The 19,330-nt window shown below is 32.4% G+C and overlaps 1 protein-coding gene across 1 annotated transcript in view; it reads right to left on the bottom strand.

Annotated features, from left to right (window-relative positions):
- LOC143193518 (uncharacterized) overlaps window positions 1-16,184 on the bottom strand; it is a 47,444-nt gene extending 31,260 nt beyond the window's left edge. The window contains exons 1-5 of the mRNA XM_076399768.1: window positions 16,089-16,184; window positions 12,306-12,535; window positions 9,343-9,578; window positions 7,900-8,067; window positions 4,361-4,839 (exon numbers count right to left, since the gene is read on the bottom strand). Of these exons, the coding sequence (XP_076255883.1) occupies window positions 4,361-4,839; window positions 7,900-8,067; window positions 9,343-9,578; window positions 12,306-12,517 (1,095 nt within the window). The 5' untranslated portion in view covers window positions 12,518-12,535; window positions 16,089-16,184. The remainder of the gene's footprint in view (window positions 1-4,360; window positions 4,840-7,899; window positions 8,068-9,342; window positions 9,579-12,305; window positions 12,536-16,088) is intronic.
- Window positions 16,185-19,330: the final 3,146 nt, after the last annotated feature.

Genomic DNA, 19,330 nt, shown 5'->3' with positions numbered 1-19,330 from the left:
TATCAACACGCGACATTCCTTTTTATCCTTTTTTTCACAATAATAAAAGTTGCCTCACTCAAAATGCTATAATTCACAAACTAATGATCCGACAGCTATCAAATTTATACACGCATCTTTAGAGGGTTAGGGCTAACTGCAAACATAAGGATTTAATTCTAGTAGCCATCCATGTGTCAGATCTATGTGTCAATTAGACAACAGACGATCAAAATTTCCAAACTAGCTGACTACTAAAAACTTTAAAAGCATTTTCCTCAAAACTATACACATCAGTGAATAAATCATTGATCTATCTAGGAAAACTTTTTATTTGGGAACTTGACTGAAATTTCTGATTCTTTTTGATGGAAAAATTTGCCTTTTTTATCAAGCCTCAACCAATTAAAAATGTCTTACTCTTTCTTACTCTGGAGATAGGGTTAGAGAATATGGTAGGTGAGGAAACAAATCCACAACCAATTCAATCTATTTAACCATCGTTTTCATCCACTTGTGGCACTGCAAATTGTTGTGAAACATTTTTTTTATGTAAAGCCATGTAGTGTTTACGATTGTATAGTTTTGTAAAGAATTTACATAATCTCCGATCAATCTAACTCCATCCACTACTCTAACTACAGACAAAACAGGTTCTATCAAATATAACAAGCAATGCACGTCACAATGTTGCCGCATCAACTTAGTTTACAAAATTTGCCGGTTTTTAACCTGTAATTATTACCACTAATATTATAAAGAATTTTGCGAACATTTACGGACATTGAGCATGACTCATCGCAGTATCACCAAGAAGTACAGTCCACTATCATTGAAGTCTAGATACCGGGTGTACCGGAAAGTCATTACCGTTTTTTTTTTCCGGATAAAAACTACATCTTTTTCAAGAATATGGAAAAATGTATTTATTCGAAGTATTGCGTATTTAATTCTGTACATCTTGTGTCCATCTTTCCGACAATATATGGAAAACATCCCAAATAAATGGTTGATCCTTTGAGCAATACCATTCATCGAGCCATCTTCCAACTTCTTCAAAATTGGCGAAGTGCCGTTCTGCAAGCGTGTATTTCATTGATGCGAAAAGTTAGTAAACGGACGGGGCAATGTCTGGAGAGTACGGTAACGACTTGCGTCCAAAACGGTTTAGCCTTGGAGTGGCTCGGCCGGCTTCGACAGGTTGTTAACAATGATTAGGTTTTCAGTTTTTTATTTTTCATCACCAGAGGCTTTTCGATGAAGAAATCACTTGCAATCATATATTTGGAGCAGCATTTCGCAGACGATTTTTCGATTTTCTATTTGCCTGTCATTCAATTCATGTGGCATCCATCTTTCCATCTTTTGAATTTTCCCCATTGCTCGTAATAGATTATTGAGCTACATTTAGTGCTTCTGGCAACTGTTTTTCACTTTGGGTTGGGTATTCATCCAATAACTCTTGCAGTTTCAAATTTTCTCGGTCTACCACGATGTTCTTTGTTTTGTACATCGAAATCACCACTTTCACGAATCACGGCGTTTCTTTCGCAAGTTATAACAGTGTAGCGACCTTGAGGCATGTCGAATTTTACATCGTGGAATAACGGTCTACAAAATACCCAGAAATATAATCTCAGATGTTGAACACGGGCGGGGTGCCAGCAGCGCCAACTAGAACCCGATAACGAATAGCTTTTCGAATATAATAGAATTTCGATTCATTCAGTGCTCAACCCTCGTTTGTTTAGACGTGCCACCATCGACTGCCCAAGCCTTGTCACCAGGTAACACCGCTGCCATCCATTTTATTATTTGTATTTTTCACATTTTTTTATATTGCCAATAAATAACGGTCACATAAAGTAAACACCACTGTTTCATTTCGTTTTACCTCCATTCACCGAGCCACATCATTTACCCTAAAATAGGTATAGTTTTGAAGCTTCATGTCACTAGCGACATCTGTTATATCAGCCCATAATAGTCACTGAAGAAACATATCGTTGGTTTCGTCGTGTTACATACTGTGTAGGATTCCTAGATCCAAAATAATTGCTATACAGCTTTAGTATTTTCACGAAGAACCTTTCTTAAAACCAAATCAAACAACCCAACACTGTTTTATGTCCTAATGTTGACTCTCATAACTTAACATTTTTTCAAGAAATGTCCTGTCGAATAAATGTGCCGGATTAGAAAAATTAACATGTCATGTCGAGCTCAAAACGCCCAAAATATATGTCGCTAGACCCTTAACGGCGACCCAGATTACTAGCGACGAAAATGATCCCATTACGAGGTCAAATATTGGGTGACTCGACCGAAAAGCACCGATAATTATCAATAGGGTAGTTTAACTAGTTCGGCCCTATTCTAAAACAGCCAACATAAACGATTTGTTCCTTAATACGAGAATAACAATACAAAATATTAGGTTTTATAGTTTGATAGTAGGGGAGATGTATGATATTATCATTAGAAATACATCAAAAATAAATTTTGTTTATTGAGCACCAATTTTTTCCACGTATGATTTTTTTAAATATAAATCAGAAACAGCAGGAATCACAAGGAAGTAAATCCAGTAATTTTCTCATGTAAATTAATAATATAATTAATCTTATGACTGTTAACATTCAGTTGGTCATAAAAGTCACATTGATAAACTAAGTTCATTGTTTTTATTTATCATTAAAAACATCAAAAACATAAACAAAACTTCCTGATGCCAAAGTATTTCTGGACTCATTTTGAAACCACAGTACTAGCTTAAACCACTTGTTAATGCTGGTGATTATTATGATAACCTATCACATACAGTATCATTCATTGTGATGGAACATCGCACAAAATATTTTTATCCTTTCCCATTATTGGACTCCATTTGAAGTTCCTGACGCTGATATATTTTTTGGTTGGTATTTCAAGTATTTGGGGTTTCAAAATACATTTAGTGATCTTATTAATGAGTAGGTTCTGTAGAAAATAACGTTCGATAGCTTTTGCAAGCTAATTGGCGATTGCTAAATATGTCAATATATAAACTTGGCAAAACTGTAACTGTGTATTTTGTAAATTATCAATTTCATACTTAAACGGTTTTGTTCACAATACTTTTGTGTTATGATGGATAATCAAATTCATTCCACAACTTATAATCTATTGAAAATTTTTTTGTACATACGTCATTAAGATGTTTAATGCATTGCCTGTCCCAATTTGTAAATTCGTTTTAGAATCGGACAATATTTTCCTTCTCATTTTATTCTAGTTAAGAAGCTGTCTGATTAGTTCGAACGTGTAACCGAATGGGCCTGTCAAAGTCGTCCAGTTGTCAGACGTATGCAAAATTCTTGAAAGCAATAGTAATAAGGAGTTTTAACTCTAACCTATAAACTATTGTGGCTGTATAATTAACTGTAGTTTTTTGATGTACTATAATGTTAAAATAAATTATAGTTAATAACATTTTTGTTCAATTATGTCATTTAAATCAGAATTTTCTTGCATGTCAAGCCACTCAGAGTTCATGCGGAAACATCGCAACATCACAAATTTATATGACGTATGTACAAAATAACTTTGAATAGACTATATGTTAAATTAAAGGCAACATCAAAAGTAATTCTTTGAAATTTGATTTTTAAAGTTTTCTAAACTGTCACTTGAAACAAATAGAGCCCTGTTGGTTTTTTTTTGGTTTTGCTTTGTATATATTATAGTGTTTAATATATTGATAAATAAGTTTTGTTTTCTCTTTTTTCTATTCAAAATTAATTTAAAATGAAAGATGTCTAAAAAAGGTTCTTGAGATTATATTTTTTATATTATAGGGAACGAAAGTATACCAAAACACTTTAACTTGGGTCTCAACAGAAATATTAGGTTAACTTGAGAATTCAAGATAATTTATTCTATTTATATTATATTCTTTAAATATACATATGAATTTCCACAACTGGCAACGTTGCAAATTCAAATCCTTGTACGCATGCCAGGAGTCTCCAGAAGTAGACTCTTCTATCAACGATCTCCCTAAATTACATTCTGAATTTTACTAATACTTCTAATGTTGATATAGTTTTTGATGATTCTTCACTTTTTTCTAGGCATATATAACAGTGTTTAATACTCTAAACCATTAATTAACTATTCTAGTAAAAAGTGAAGGTAAAACTACCTATTTATACATTTAGTTAGACCATGCAACAATAAAAATGATACTACAGCACATTATTCAATTTTTTCCATTATGAATAACACTGGGACACGTCATTTGAACCAGTTTAAACAATAAAAATGAATACATCTACATAAAACTTCAAGAGTGTTCACTAATCTACTAACCTCAGTGACAAATATAATAAAAATAACATACCTCGCTAGCAAAAGATGATAATGATTGTTGAAACGACGACTTTTTACCATTCGCAACAGATAATGTGTCACTTTGCAGTTCTTTATCCTGTACGTTCTCTGGTAATAGCTTTTCATCGAAGACCGTAAAACTATCATAATCTGCTTTCGTATTCGGTCTATTTTCCTCTACTGTCAGTCTATTTTGTTCGAGAGGGACGCGCGTCGATAAAGTAGGAACCGACTCCAAATTCGATTCAACGGTACCGCTAGAGTTTCGTGGAGTATTATTTCTGGACATCTCGGGACTCCTTGTCAGATTATGAAATAGCTCGATTTCGTTATGCACCGGTATCGAAGAAAAACCTTCGTTTGATCTGGTAGGACTTTTAACCGAATGCCTTGTAACGCTTTTTAAGTTCGTTTCTTTGAACTGTCCTTTTTTCATGGCACTCTCTGCGCTGTTAAGCGTAGAATTATTCGATTCAATACCCGAAGTTCCTAGAACAAAATTAATCAGAATCAATATGTCTGTGTGTATAAAATATATCGATTTTCTTTAGTTGCATCTAGTGTTAATATATTTACGTCGAAGCTGACTAAATAACAAAAAATGTGAATTTTTGATCATAATAATTTAAGAACAAAAATTCTTAGTATTTGTGCCTATATTTATATCCTTTAGATAAATATACAAGTAAAGTTATAGCTGTTTTAACACAGCAAAAAAACTCGTCACAACTCCCAAAAAGCTTAACTGAAAGCTTTGTAGCGACCTTGAGGCATGTCGAATTTTACATCGTGGAATAACGGTCAACAAAGTACCCAGAAATATATAATTATATATGGGTGCCAGCAGCGACAACTAGAACACGATAACGAATAGCTTACAATCCCGAGACGTTTATCTGAGATGTTATTGAAGGGTATCTCCATCATTCAGTAACCGACCATCGTTTGGTTTAGACGTGCCACCATCGACTGCCCAAGCGTCGTCACCAGCTAACACGGCTGCCATCTGTTTCATCTATTTTGTATTTTCCACATTTTTATATTACTTCAATAAATAACGCTCACATAACGTAAACACCACCATTTCATTTCGTCTTACCTCCATTCACAGAAACACTAAAGGTTGTTTTAGATAGTTAACATTTCATTCAAAAAATGTACTACTTTAAATGTTATACCAACTTTCAGTGTATATTAATTTTTTATTAGAATCGTTCATGTGTAGTCTAATACTAGTCCAAGATCTCTAATTAAAATATAAATAATGTAAAGAATTTATTCGTAAATAAAAATATTGGAATAATTATTTTACATAACATTTCATTTGTTTATAGTTTTTTTAAGAAACCATTAATATAAATTGAAATAAACAATCTGCCCATTAAGACTTGTATTATCAAGACTATTTTTTAAACTTGGTTCATAGTAAAACAATAACATTTTAACAATTTGTCCACATTTAATTCATATTTACTTCTTAATATGTGTCAAAAAACCAAACTTATAATACAACTATTTTATTGATTTGTTATATTTATTTTTTCTTAATGTATAAACTGTCAAATCTTATCATCTACTATATTATAATGTGATAAAGTGAGAAAAATTATTTCATTTCGTTCACATTGGCTGCTGGCTTTTAGTGAACAGTTTCAAATACAATTAAAATTCATTTAATATTGGCAACTAGCGACCCGCCCCGGCTTCGCACGGGTGCAATGCTGATACTAAATTAAATACACTACAGAAAAAATATGAACGTTGTATATAAAAACATAGCGGCCCTCTCCGACTTTGCACGGGCATAAAATATATATGCCTATGTCACTCAATGAAAACATGATTAAAATCGATCCAGTATTTTTGGTTCATTCATTACTGCCCTTGGCCTGCACGCATTAAATTTGGAGTAAAATAATTCCTCTTCCCCTATACTTACTATGAAGATTTCCTGCTATCTTTGGAATATCTAAATTCATACTAATTTACATGCTGCAAGGAACCATATTGATCTATATTAATTGCACACTGTATTTAAGGTACTTAATTCGATAAGGATTAATGCCGTATTGCTTAAAATAGCTTCGTAAATAAGCCATTTTCTCACGTAAAAAGTAAACAATAAAAATGGTTAATGTGGGTTATCCCTAAAAGATAAACATATACCATCACGGACTTTTTTGTAGACCTTTTTATGGTGTACAATTCTGTAGTACATTAATTTGATCTAACTCGTAGGGTTAGGCAGCGTTTTTGCTAATTGCTAAATAAGCCTAAAAAATAGGTTAATTTACGACATCACGTTAGAAGCCTCTAAAATTAGCAATGTTGCCTTAGTATATTATGCATGTATTAAACATATAAACCTTCCTCTTGAATCACTCTATCTATTGAAAAAAACCGCATCAAAATCCGTTGCGTAGTTTTAAAGATTTAAGCGCACATAGGGATATAGGGACAGAAAAGGCGACTTTGTTTTATACTATGTAGTGATTAAATTGAAGATATAAGTTATGATACTATCTTGTCAACTATATTAATATAATTACGCTTTATAGTATAATAAATTTGACATGAATGTTATTTGACAAAGTAACTACGATATAATTTTGTAAAAAAATCTGATGTTCGTGATATCTCTAACTATAGTAAATAGTATAGTTGATACGATATATTCTCTTAACTCTGTATACTCTCTAACTATGCACATAAGGTTTCTTCACCTTCAAATAGAATGTTTATGAACCAAATTAGTTACTAGATTTGAACGTAATTCAAATTTTGCGTCGTCGAAAGGAATTACATGAAAATTACATCAATAATAGAAATTATATCAAATATACAGTTATGAATAAACATTCATTAGTATCATTGGAATCGTGTTAGAAAACATGAAGAGTTTTATGAGTCGTTTCGTCACCATTATCCTGAATCAAAATAAGATGCTAAGAAATGGTTTGAACCTTTTTCTGTGTTTCTGAGCTAGAGGAAGGTGTTAGCAATAGCGTTATTTAGATTCAAAAAAGGTTTTAATTTTAGATTATCTTCCAACGAATAAAATAACAAATTTTATAACCTGTTGATTTCCCAGAAAAAGATTCCCATAGAAAGACCTAGTTTGAAGAAGATAAATATATTTTTCGAAAAAAGCATCCACGCACACAGTATAAATGAATATCGCGCAAACTAGCTGCTTAAAATTATAATATTCGCACTGGGAGCAGGAAGCTCAAATAGGTTATACAGAAGAATAAAACATATTTCAAGCCATACTATAAAACTGTGGTGTCTTATCGAGCGACGAAAGTTATTGAACAACCCTCTTGAAGTATCCATCATGCAAAACCCCGAAATTGGTTTTTAAAAACATTACGCCATATTTTATCGGCTGATCTAAAGATAATAAAAAGTTTAATATTATAGTAATGAAGAAATGTCGTGACCCTACGAAAATTGAATTATTATTATGAGGGAGGAATAAACCAAATTAGCTTTTATTAAGTTCGTGTTATTTTCTAAAAGGCTGAATAAGTTAATAGTAATTCGTACCTGCACTATCTGACGCACGGCCACTGTGATTTTGGCTCCGAACACTTTTCTTACGTAACGGTATTTTGGATGAGCAGGATGTCAAGTCCGGCGCCGATTTGTGAATTCTGACGGACTTTTCGTAAGGAAGCGTCTTCTTGGGCGTCGATGGTAATGAAGAGATTCTCACTAAGCAGCAATTTAAAAAATGTAAACGATTATATGAATTTATAGCCTATTCAAAGATTTTTTGTACATACGTCATCAAGATGTTTAATATATTGCCTGCTTCAATTTGTATATTTGTTTTAGAATCAGAAAATATTTTCCTTCTCATTTTATTCTAGGTACAAACCCACCTGGAGCAAATACAATTATGGTTGAAGACATGGCGCATTAAAGCCAATGAATCAAAATCCACGCATATAACGTTTACCCTGCGTAGAAGAACATGTCCACCAGTAAATATCAATCATCGTCAACTCCCCCAAGCAGAGCATGTTAAATATCTTGGTATGCATTTAGATCGACGCCTAACCTGGAAGAAGCACATACTCTCTAAACGGAAACAACTGGGACTAAAATTATATCAAATGTATTGGCTCATTGGGCGCAAATCCAAGTTATCATTAGATAACAAGGTATTGCTGTATGAGTCTATACTCAAGCCCATTTGGACATATGGAATTCAACTATGGGGTACCGATAGCAAATCTAACATATCCATCATTCAACGGTTCCAAAATAAGGTGTTGCGTGCCATTGTTGATGCTCCGTACTATATTTCAAATAAAGTGATACAACGCGATATTCCTCTAGAACCTATAACGAGTGTAATCCAACGTGTTTGTGTGAAGTACTTCTAAAGAGTGTCAGTGCATCCCAATGTACTCGCTAATCAGCTAAATATGCGACGTGATAGTGAAGTGCGTAGACTAAAACGTTTAACACCACCTGATCTGATTACTGGACATATGTAGAGTTTAGAATAAGCATTAGAATAAGACTAATTAATTAAGATAATATTTTATACAGAAGATTGCTTAATGAAGTGATTTTCTACATGCCATGTATATATAATATAAACAGAAGAAATACTTATTGCCAATAGGGCAGATTGTGGACTCACGAAGAGTAATAAAAAAAAATTATTCTAGTTAAAAAGAGACACAATACTCTTTGAGTAGTTCGAACACGTATAATAAACTGTAGTTTTTAGATATACTATATTGTTAAAATTTAAAATTAAAATAACCATTTTTGTTCAATTACTTCATTTAGATTAGAATATTGTTGTGCATCAAAGCCCAACTGAACTAACACTCAGAGTTGATACGGCAACATTGTGACGCTTTGGCGTAACAAATTTAGATGACGCATGTACAAAATAACTTTGGATAGAATGAAGAAATTGTTGACCCAAGATTACTTACCTAACATTATAAAATGACTAATAATAGGTACCTGGAATTAAACTACGTCTTGTTTTAATGGAAACGGCATCGGTGACGGTGATTCTAATGGTGTTTGCGTCCTGGTCGATGGTACTGCCATGGTGACTGGTATCACTTTCCGGAGTACGGAGCTTGACAGACTCGCCGCCAAATCGTACCTTTCTGGGCGTTTTAGGGGTCTTTCTTAATTCGTCGTAGTAATCGCTTTCGCTGTCCTCATTCAGCACCTTTACGACGCCTTTTATTCTAGAACAAAAAAGTTCATTTTAAATACCGGTTGTTCAGCTACCATAAGACGTTCAATAAGTTCGAGGAGTTGTCCACCTAATTGGGAACGGTATAAACAATATTTCTTTAAACCAAAATGTTACTAATTAACCAAAAATATGGTAAGCTGTACTTGGGTTTCCGCATTCAAAACTCGAAAAAAAGTTAACAATATAGCAGCTGATGAAGGCAGTAAATAATACTGTCAACAACTAAAGTTGCTACTGGGAATGCAAACAGGCTATTACAAAATGCCTGTGCATTAAAAATATTCCATCTCTATCAAAAATACACATACTTAATTTCTGAAACACGTTTTACAAAGGAGATCTGCCAGAAATGTCAATATCACAAGCTGTACAACAAGATCTATCGAAACAGAACAGCTAGCGATGGATTAGTGATAATTATAAAGAATTATATTAAGCATTATGAAGATGTTATGTATGCAACAGGCAAGATACAAACAGGTTTTGTAAAAGATCATCTTTACAACGAATATACAATTGTTACAATGCATTTAGGTCTCACTAGACAAAGATAATCATCTTAAACTCTTTCAAGAAGGAAATGGCTTTATAATTGGAGGAAACTTCAATGTCAAACATACATTCTGAAGGACGATGCTTATCAACACTAAGAACAAACAACTATACGATGCATTAAACATGTCAGTATTTAGACCAAGGTATTGGCCAAAGGACGTCAATAGAATATCAGATTTAATCGACTTCCACGCACACAAAACCATATAATCCAATTACATCAATATTAGGCTGAGACTTCAATAATTGAAGCAAGTTCGTGTATAGAAATCGACCATAAAAAATCCAACGTCAAACGAATTTTGTTCGAGAATTATCACCAGACTAGCAAACCACTAAACTCAGATCAGTACCATGACGAATTAGACACAAAAATACGTGAAAAAAGATCTGGTTCACGAAACCTATAAGATAATGCTCACATAGGTCAAAAAACACCACGAAAATCGTTTAAATGCGCATTGTCTTAACGTACAGTTTATTTACCAGGCTCAGTTCCTTTTAATTTCCAATTTTTCTTGTACAAACGAACGAAAAGGTAATAACTGTCATCATGATCGGACCCCAAAATTGAAAGATGAAGGTGTTTTCATATATGTAAACGTTACCCCCTTAAAATTAGGAAATTGATAAAAAAAATACGAAAAGCTAGAGGAATATGGCCCAGAACCAGAAATGCTGTAGATGAAACAATATTTAATAGAATAAGTAATTAGACAAATCAAAAGATTAAAAAATATAAAGAGGTGCTTCGAAAAATATTTAATGAATTATGCCCGGAAGCAGACAAAGACTACTCAGAGCAAGTCGGAGATTTAAAACACCAATTATTAGAGGACCGCCTATTAAAAATGATCGAAATTAATGGGTTCGATACAACAATGAAAAAGCTGAATTATTCGCTTAACATTTAGTTAACGTATTCCAACCAAATGATATAGAATCTACAATATATATAGATCATGTTTATTAGCCTGCATGATGCAACTGTAAGTCTAATTTCTTCAATGGAAGTTGCTACAGAAATTCGCAACCACCCCAATCCTAAAAAGATTGCAGGAATTGATGATATCAATTTAATTAACTTCGGTTACTGAAAGAGCTACCACGAAAAGCAATAATCATGTTGACATATAGGTTCAATGCCTACTTGAGACTGAAGCATGTTCCGGAATGTATTAAGGTCACTCGAATAACTATGCTTAAAAAACTTGACAAACCGACAAAACAAGTTGGATCTTACAGGCCTATTTCCCTGCTACCTGCAATGTCAAAATTATTTGAGAACATGCTATTAAAACGTATTAAACAAGTTATAGAAATGCCATATTTACAGTTTGAATTTTGAAATCACCACTCGAAAATCGACTAAGTGCACAGAGTAACAGCAGTTGTTGAAAGGGCATTTGAAGAAAAGAAATACTGCTCTGAAATATTCCTCGACGTCTCACAAGTTTTTGATCGGGTATGGCATTTGGGATTAATTTATAAAATGAGAAAATATCTACCGCGAAATTACTGTCAACTGCTGGAATCATATCGTTTCGAAAGAAAATTTAGTCTCGTATGAAGGGGAAGTAGTGTCTTGGGACCACTCTTGTATCTGCTTTACGCTACTGATATCCCAACAACAAAAAAACAGTACTTGGAACATTTGCCAACGTCGCACTTATCGTGACAAAAGATGTATCTCCGTTTAAGGCTATAGAAAAAGTACAAGTAGCGGTCAACAAGATCTACAAATGGGCTAAAGACTGGAAAATACAACTAAATAGCTCCAAATCTATCCATATTAATTTTGCGTTGCGGTAAAATGAAAAAAACTTAATTATACAACTTGACGGATGTCCGATTCCTCAAGCAGAATCAGCTAAATACCTCGGAATACATCTCGATGGTAGGTTAAATTGTAAACAACTTTAGCTTAAGTAGTTTAGTTTTATTTTAATTTGGTATTGTATATTAATGCAAGTATAGCAAAACAGTTGTAATAAATTAATTTGTAAATTAAGACTGTACTAAGCATATCTAATGTCAAATGTAATTAACTAAAAAAAGTATATGACAACTTATTGAACAATCTAGTAGTTTATTATATTGACAAAAACTTAAAAGAAAATGTTTTGTTTAGAAAACAATTCGTGTAATTGACTGTACTAACCTACTGTCTTCCTCGCTGTCAATATTGCCGCTCACTACGCTATTGGATCGACTTTCCTCGTGTATCTTCATGGTAATATTCGGACCCGTCCTCAGCGTTATCTCCGTCTCTAAAATGACTCTATCCTCAACCGACTCGTGATCCCAATGAGTCTCCGATGAGGCTTCCCCGTCACCGTTATAAGCTACCGGCCTATCGTACATGTCGCACATAGTTATTACGTTTGATATCTATGATAAAACAAATCTCATGAAGTACTTTAATCTTAATTTAGCACTACACTAACAGTATCATTAAAATATAAGTCACGCTACAGTTATTGGAAAGTTTGTGAGTTATTGTACTAAGAGTGACACTACTTTTGTTATTTTCAAAACAATGGATCAAAAACAATTTCGTGTTTTAATTTTACACTGCTCCTTGATGGGAAATAATACCATTCAAGCGAAGCAAATAACTTGAAAAGTGTTCTAAGGACTCCGCTCCATTATAAACAACAATAAAACGTTGGTCTGTAGACTTCAAACGTGGTCATAGATACACCGATGATGCAGAGCTCAGTGAATGTCCAAATGAAGTGGTAAGACCAGAAAACATCAAAAAAATCAATCCACAAAATCTTTTTGTATGATCGAAAAGTGAAGTTGCGTGAATTAGCTAACATCGTAAAGATATCAAAAGAAGGTGTTGGTTTTTTATTGCATCAACATTTCAATATAAGAAAGCTCTGTTCAAAGTGGATGCCGCGTTTGTTAACTGTTGTGTCGATATGTGACAATGAATGAAACATGGATCCATCACTTTACTCTGAAATCAAAATTATAGTCAACTGAGTGGGCAGCAACCACGTCCAAAAAAAAAGTAGTACTGAAATGTTAGAGCTAGAATTATTGTATGGCTCTTTGAACAAAAAAAACGCGTTTTCTTTGTTACAACCGCAACTTTTCAACCCATGTCTTATTTCATCTGTCCATGCCAGTTTAATTTGTTGAATTTTGGAGATAACTAGTATTTGAAAGGAACTGGAAATGCCACATGAGGACTTTTAAAATAATTATTTACGAATTTAATTTATGAAGAGATGGCGTGACCGTGTGTGAATGTAATAAAAAATGTAATTGGTGTTTGAGGAGTTCGCACCATCATTAACTACGATTTAGAAACGGTATTAAGAATATAAATGATGTTGTGGCTTGTTTTTATACAGAAAAGGGGATGGTCCTGTTGTTATTACATCCGAAAATATTGATACATTCATGAATTCTCCATGCGAATTACCAAATAATTAACACAAAAAATCTCAAAGTTAAGTGGTCAATCGACTGTAGGGTTGATTTTAAACCCAGGGCGTAAAATAAAAAATATATTTAATAAAACAACATAAAACAATTTAACATCTTAAACAAATAAAAACAGACAACAGACAATAACTGATGATAACATGTGCACACGAGTAATGCACGACACAATAATTTGAGATCAAGCCAAGCAAACGAGCAATATCCTGCCACTAAGGTTAGTAGGCCCCATGAGGATAAAGCCAAAATCTCAAATAAATAAATAAGCAATACTCTAGCTATTGTGTACTCACTTCTCCAGGTCCAGCTATGATAAACGAGCAATGGACACAATGAAAAAACTCAAAGGCCACAGGCTTCAAATTATCCATAGATCATAACCACACATTAGTTGGTTTGGTCACTTTAGCATCAGTTTCTGATTTATAAAACAGTTATAATTTATATTTACTGTTGCCACCATAAAACTGTTATCTAAAATTTACTGTATTCAGAGAATTATGGGAAAGATACGAGGATACGAAGAAGTAATGAAATAGAGGATAATAAAACGGTAACGATAAGTATATAAATAAATAAATAAATAGGCAGAGGATAATGAACAGAGAATAATAAATTAAAAATAATAAATGGAAATTAAAAACATAAAATAGGAGTACTCTCTGAACAAACTCACCATTTGATGAAACTCAGATTGGGCGGCAAAAAACATAATAAAATCAAGTGAATAAAAAAAGATAGTGACTTTGAGCGTCGCATCTTCACAAATGAAGTTCTAACGTCCCTTGGACATGTTCAGATATCTGGCAAATACAGTCCACGAGGAAACATTAACAATGTTGCAATTCATGGTAATTATTTCTGTTAAAAAGTATTCGCAAAGGCGACAAATTCCACAGTTAAAAGTAAGCAGCTATGCCGCCTAGTTACTTTAGAATAGAGAGAATTTTTTTAGATAGAATCTTAAGTACCATAGATATTCAAACCATAGTTTTATGATTTCCTTGAATAGTACATGTCTTTGTCTGTGTTTTTTAGAAAATATAAACAAATATAATTCACTTTTATACAGTGAAAAAAATTTGAAGCCGACTTATGCCGTCTCGTCTGACTAGAATCAGATCGTGCTAGATCACCTGTATTAGATATGCTAACGAACATCAAATAATTAGCAAGATTGTTACATGCAATGAAAATTTTATACCGTTCATGATGCATGAGGAGGCCCCTATGATGGTGAAAATAACAGCAAGCAATGAAGAAACTTATGTACATACTGTTTTGAAAAGTACGGGTCTGTTAGCCCCAATTAAATGAAAATAGTACAGCTTAATGATAGAGTTCAAAACTATTTTTACACCACATTCAACAAAATGACAAGAAAAATATTCGAGTTACATCATTATTATACATTGTCTCAATCAACAGCAGTCACATTTCAGTAATTTGAATAAAAACTTTATTAAAAATCCGTATGTAAACATATTTAACTATTTTTACGTATTTAACAAACAATCATCAACAAAATTAATTTAATTTTAAACAATCCACCTGAAGTTACTATTATACCAAACACCCAAAAAACCCACCATAAACCATAAAATAGGGTAAAATATTATAGACTAATTTCACCGTTCCAAACCAATTATAAGAAAAAGAACCTACACATCAGGGGCATAAGATCACAGATATCGTTGAAATGCAAAAAGCTACATTCTGCTCAGCTATATTCTAGTAGCCGAAGTCTTCGACAATATAAATTAATTAATCCACAAATCTCAGAAAATATTACTGAAGTCTTTTTACAAGAGTTAAACTTTTGTATCTAATAGAGGATGTTTAAAGTCAAAACAAGCTCAAAAATGATGAAAGAAAATAAAGCAAGTTACCACAAGACAGTGTAATTGTGCCAATTCTTCATCTACTCAGAGATGATAGTTGATATATGCTAGGTAAGTATTAAATTATAAACAAGTATTAAACTTTATACTAACCTACCGAATTCAGTTACAGGGATGTTTTGTAAGAAATAGTATAAATTTAAAACAAATGTTTCAGAACAAAGTCCTAAGAAGTATCATCTAAACACCTAGATACTGCAGGAAGAATTATTTTCAACCGAAACTCGTCACTAAAGAAAGCAAGAGATCCGGAAAATCAGAAAATACTTACAGAAGTACTGTAACCCTTAGCCAAGACTTTGCCAGGACGTAGACTTAACGAAATTAAATGGTTTGATATTGTGTAACTGTCTAGTCAATTACATTTAATAGAAAAATACAACAGAGTCCTCTTTGTTGCAAGTCGTTATAAAAACAAATTGTAGGTTAGTTTACAGCGAATAACTAATGTAACAATATATTAACAAAAAAATACTTACATAAGAATCGTTACACTACAACCATACGAAATTTTTACACAGAACTGTTTACATTCAAAATTATATATGAACAAGCATCACGGTAAAACTATCAGATATACTCACATACAAATTTACGCGCCAAACCAGATTGTTTCTGTCGTGATTTCGGTTAATCAAAATCAAACGTTTCGATATTCTAACGGCGATTTATGTAGAAAAATATGGGTCACGTACTGAAATCCACAACACGCGTGCAGGGCGAGACCTATCGAGTTGGTTGGATTTCTCCAAAGGCCGCGTTCCTCACGCTACCTTCCAGAACATACTGACTTCGTAATTGGTATTGTTGAACCGTCCAGTCGCTGCAAAATGGCGTTAAACAGAGACGGAATGCGGGTTTTCCGATGTTTTATTCAAACGCAATATGGGAGATTAATTATTTTCGCTCATTAAAATTTTTGCTGATTTTATAATTTCATTTACGTATTTTTAACACATTTTCACTCATAAAACTCATAAAATTATTGTTAATTCCAGATAATAGATGTCAACAAGATGTTTGCTTTATGAAGTTTTAGTGATGCTAACCTCTTTTGTTTTATATTTTACAGAGGTCATTTTACAGGTGTCAATCAGTAGGTAAGATTAAGAGGAGTTCCCAGTAATAGTCTTCAGTCATCCCTGAAAATTCGTAAAGCCTAATGGCTGACAAGTGATTATGGGTTACTGAGTAGTGGCAATCCTTGAAAAATCATAGCCAGCATTCGGTTAACTTCGATAGTTTTTGTTACTTCGGTTAACTTCGCCTGATTTTGCGACGTTGCCATTTAATAGCAATGGGGAAGTAGAATTCGAAGAACTACAGAGGCCATTCTTGTTTCGTAAGGTTAAGAATGTGTTTGTTTATAGTTGATTTTTTCTTGTATTGTTTATTTTTTGATCATAAATAATAGGCAGTAATGCAAAAATTATCGATTTGTGAATATTAGAGTCGAAAAAGCTTTTATAACACTTAATCTGAACATAGAAATGAGGATACTCCGTTCATCTATTCGATTTTTATTTTAATTTTGCAAATTAGACTCAATTATATACTAAAGTTTGGGCATAGTGGGCCCCACAAAAGTAAAAGTATAGATAAATATGACTCGATGCCCTTTATGTGAGAGTCAATAACATTAAAATTAATCAAAAATCTTGCTTGAAGGTTTTGGAACTTGGAAAGATTATATTTAAAGGACATATAAATTCATACATATTGAAATTCAGTCGAATTTCATAAGAATTCATTAGAATCATTCATTCAGAAATTCATAAGAATAAAAGGGTGAGGCCAAGTAAAAGGTAAAGGGTGAGAGGTGAGAGTTATTGAAACCAAATAATGAGTGCAGCCAAACTAGCTGGTAAAATTCCAATGGAAGCTATATTTGAAGAAACTCGAGATAATTTAAGAAGTGGTTGTTTAAAACGACAAGATTTATTGACTCATACATTTTTATATAATATTCAGCAAGCAAACCAATTGAATTCCACAGATACAAAACATAAAAGTAACTCTACACGTGTTGAAACATAAGTTAATGATGTCAAAAATACGGATGTGTGTTATACAAGCTACAATCTTAGTTTCTGGATACCTACCCCACTTTATAGAAAGAAGATTTTATCTTAATCATAATAAATGAAACATAATATGAGTTGTTAAACGAATATAGTCCACACAATTGATTGATTGATTTCATATTGATTTGAATTGGATTCTTTGCTTTTATTGACTGAATTGAGAAAGGAATTCCATGCTGTTTTTGCATATTGAAGAGATAAGAAAACAACGAAGGTATTTTTAGTAAAATAATTAGATACTCTTGTTTCCCCTTTTTTTCTACTTAAAATGAATGAATGACTTTAAAATTAAAGATGTTTATAAAAAGTTCTTCATATTACTTTTTTTATATTATAAGAGATGAAAAATGTACCAAAAATATTTAAATTAACTTCAAACGAAAATATTAGGTTAATATGTGAATTCAAGATAATTTATTATGTTTATATTATATTCTTCAAATGTACGTATAATTTTTAACAACTGGCAACGTTGCAAATTCAAATAATTGTATGCATGCCAGGATTATCCAGAAATAGACTCTTGTCTAAATTATCTTCTGTCCCTGAATTATCTCTTGGTTGACAATAGTGGATGATGTTGATATTGAGAAATAGAAAAGTATTTATCTTCAATTTGGGAAAAGCTTGAAGAAATTGCCATTATAATTATCTACATGAAACAAGAACGTTCATCAGTATCAATAATTATCAATAATTTCTTTTTCATCGTTCTCATCTTTACACCAATTTTAAGTTATACTTCAGTAAAATAGATATTCTTGAAACAAAATAATCAGTATTCATTATGAATCATAACCACTTTAGATCGCCCATTCTAAAATTAACACCAAAGAATGAAAAACAATATGTACACCATACTACATTAAATTATGAACATCACGTTTCGTGCACCAGAATAGTAAAAAAAGCTGTCATTGTTAAAAGGTAACATCTTATTTTTTTCTATTGATAATTATTCTCATACAATAGTCAGACATAGAAGGCAATCTTCCATATAAAAAATTGTAACTAAATGATGCGTTTCAGAACAATAGAGAACGCCACAAGAGAGAATATATTTAGCGGGAAATTAAAAAAATATATTTTAACTAAAAATATTTTATTTTTTACAAATTTTTATAAAAATATATACAAGTGACCAACATTAGAAATCACCCCAGAAAACATCCGGTCTTACCCATCCTGGTTACTGGCGTGACTGGGATTATTTTCCTTGTCGGATTTTACACTCTTGCCTAGAACATTCACAAATTTTCAACAATCAGAAACATAATGCAATAATTTTTATTACTTAACGTACTAAAACTTAAATGTAATATCTATAAAGTATATTGAGAAATATAAACTACTATTTATTTTTATACTGCAATTTAAATTCTTAACAAATATTGCAAAAATCTACATTGCCAAAATAAAATCATTTAAAACGGTAGTTAACTGAATAAAATATTATGCATTGGAATCATCTTTTCTGGACCTTTTTTCTTCTTTCTTCAAATTTATTTTTTCTTTCTTATAAAATTTATTTGATTCTTCTTTGATTTTGTAATAAATACAGATTGTCTATTTTAATTTAATGTACATAAGCCACAATGAAAGACTATTCAAATTGTAGTTAGGAATTGTTATTAAGCGTTTCCCTTCCACGTCTAGGTCTAGGTCTAAAAGGCAATGTACAAACCCCTTTCTGCTCACATAAAACCTTACAAGTGATTCACTTCAATTTTGCCATTGTTGGC

Source organism: Rhynchophorus ferrugineus, unplaced genomic scaffold (genome assembly GCF_030347505.1).
Source record: "Rhynchophorus ferrugineus isolate W39M unplaced genomic scaffold, kcgeb_rfMv2 rfM3, whole genome shotgun sequence".
In the NCBI taxonomy this organism is placed as follows: Eukaryota; Metazoa; Arthropoda; class Insecta; order Coleoptera; family Curculionidae; genus Rhynchophorus; species Rhynchophorus ferrugineus.
The sequence above is the reverse complement of the archived record's forward strand: the minus strand, read 5'-3'. Positions and strand labels throughout refer to the sequence as shown.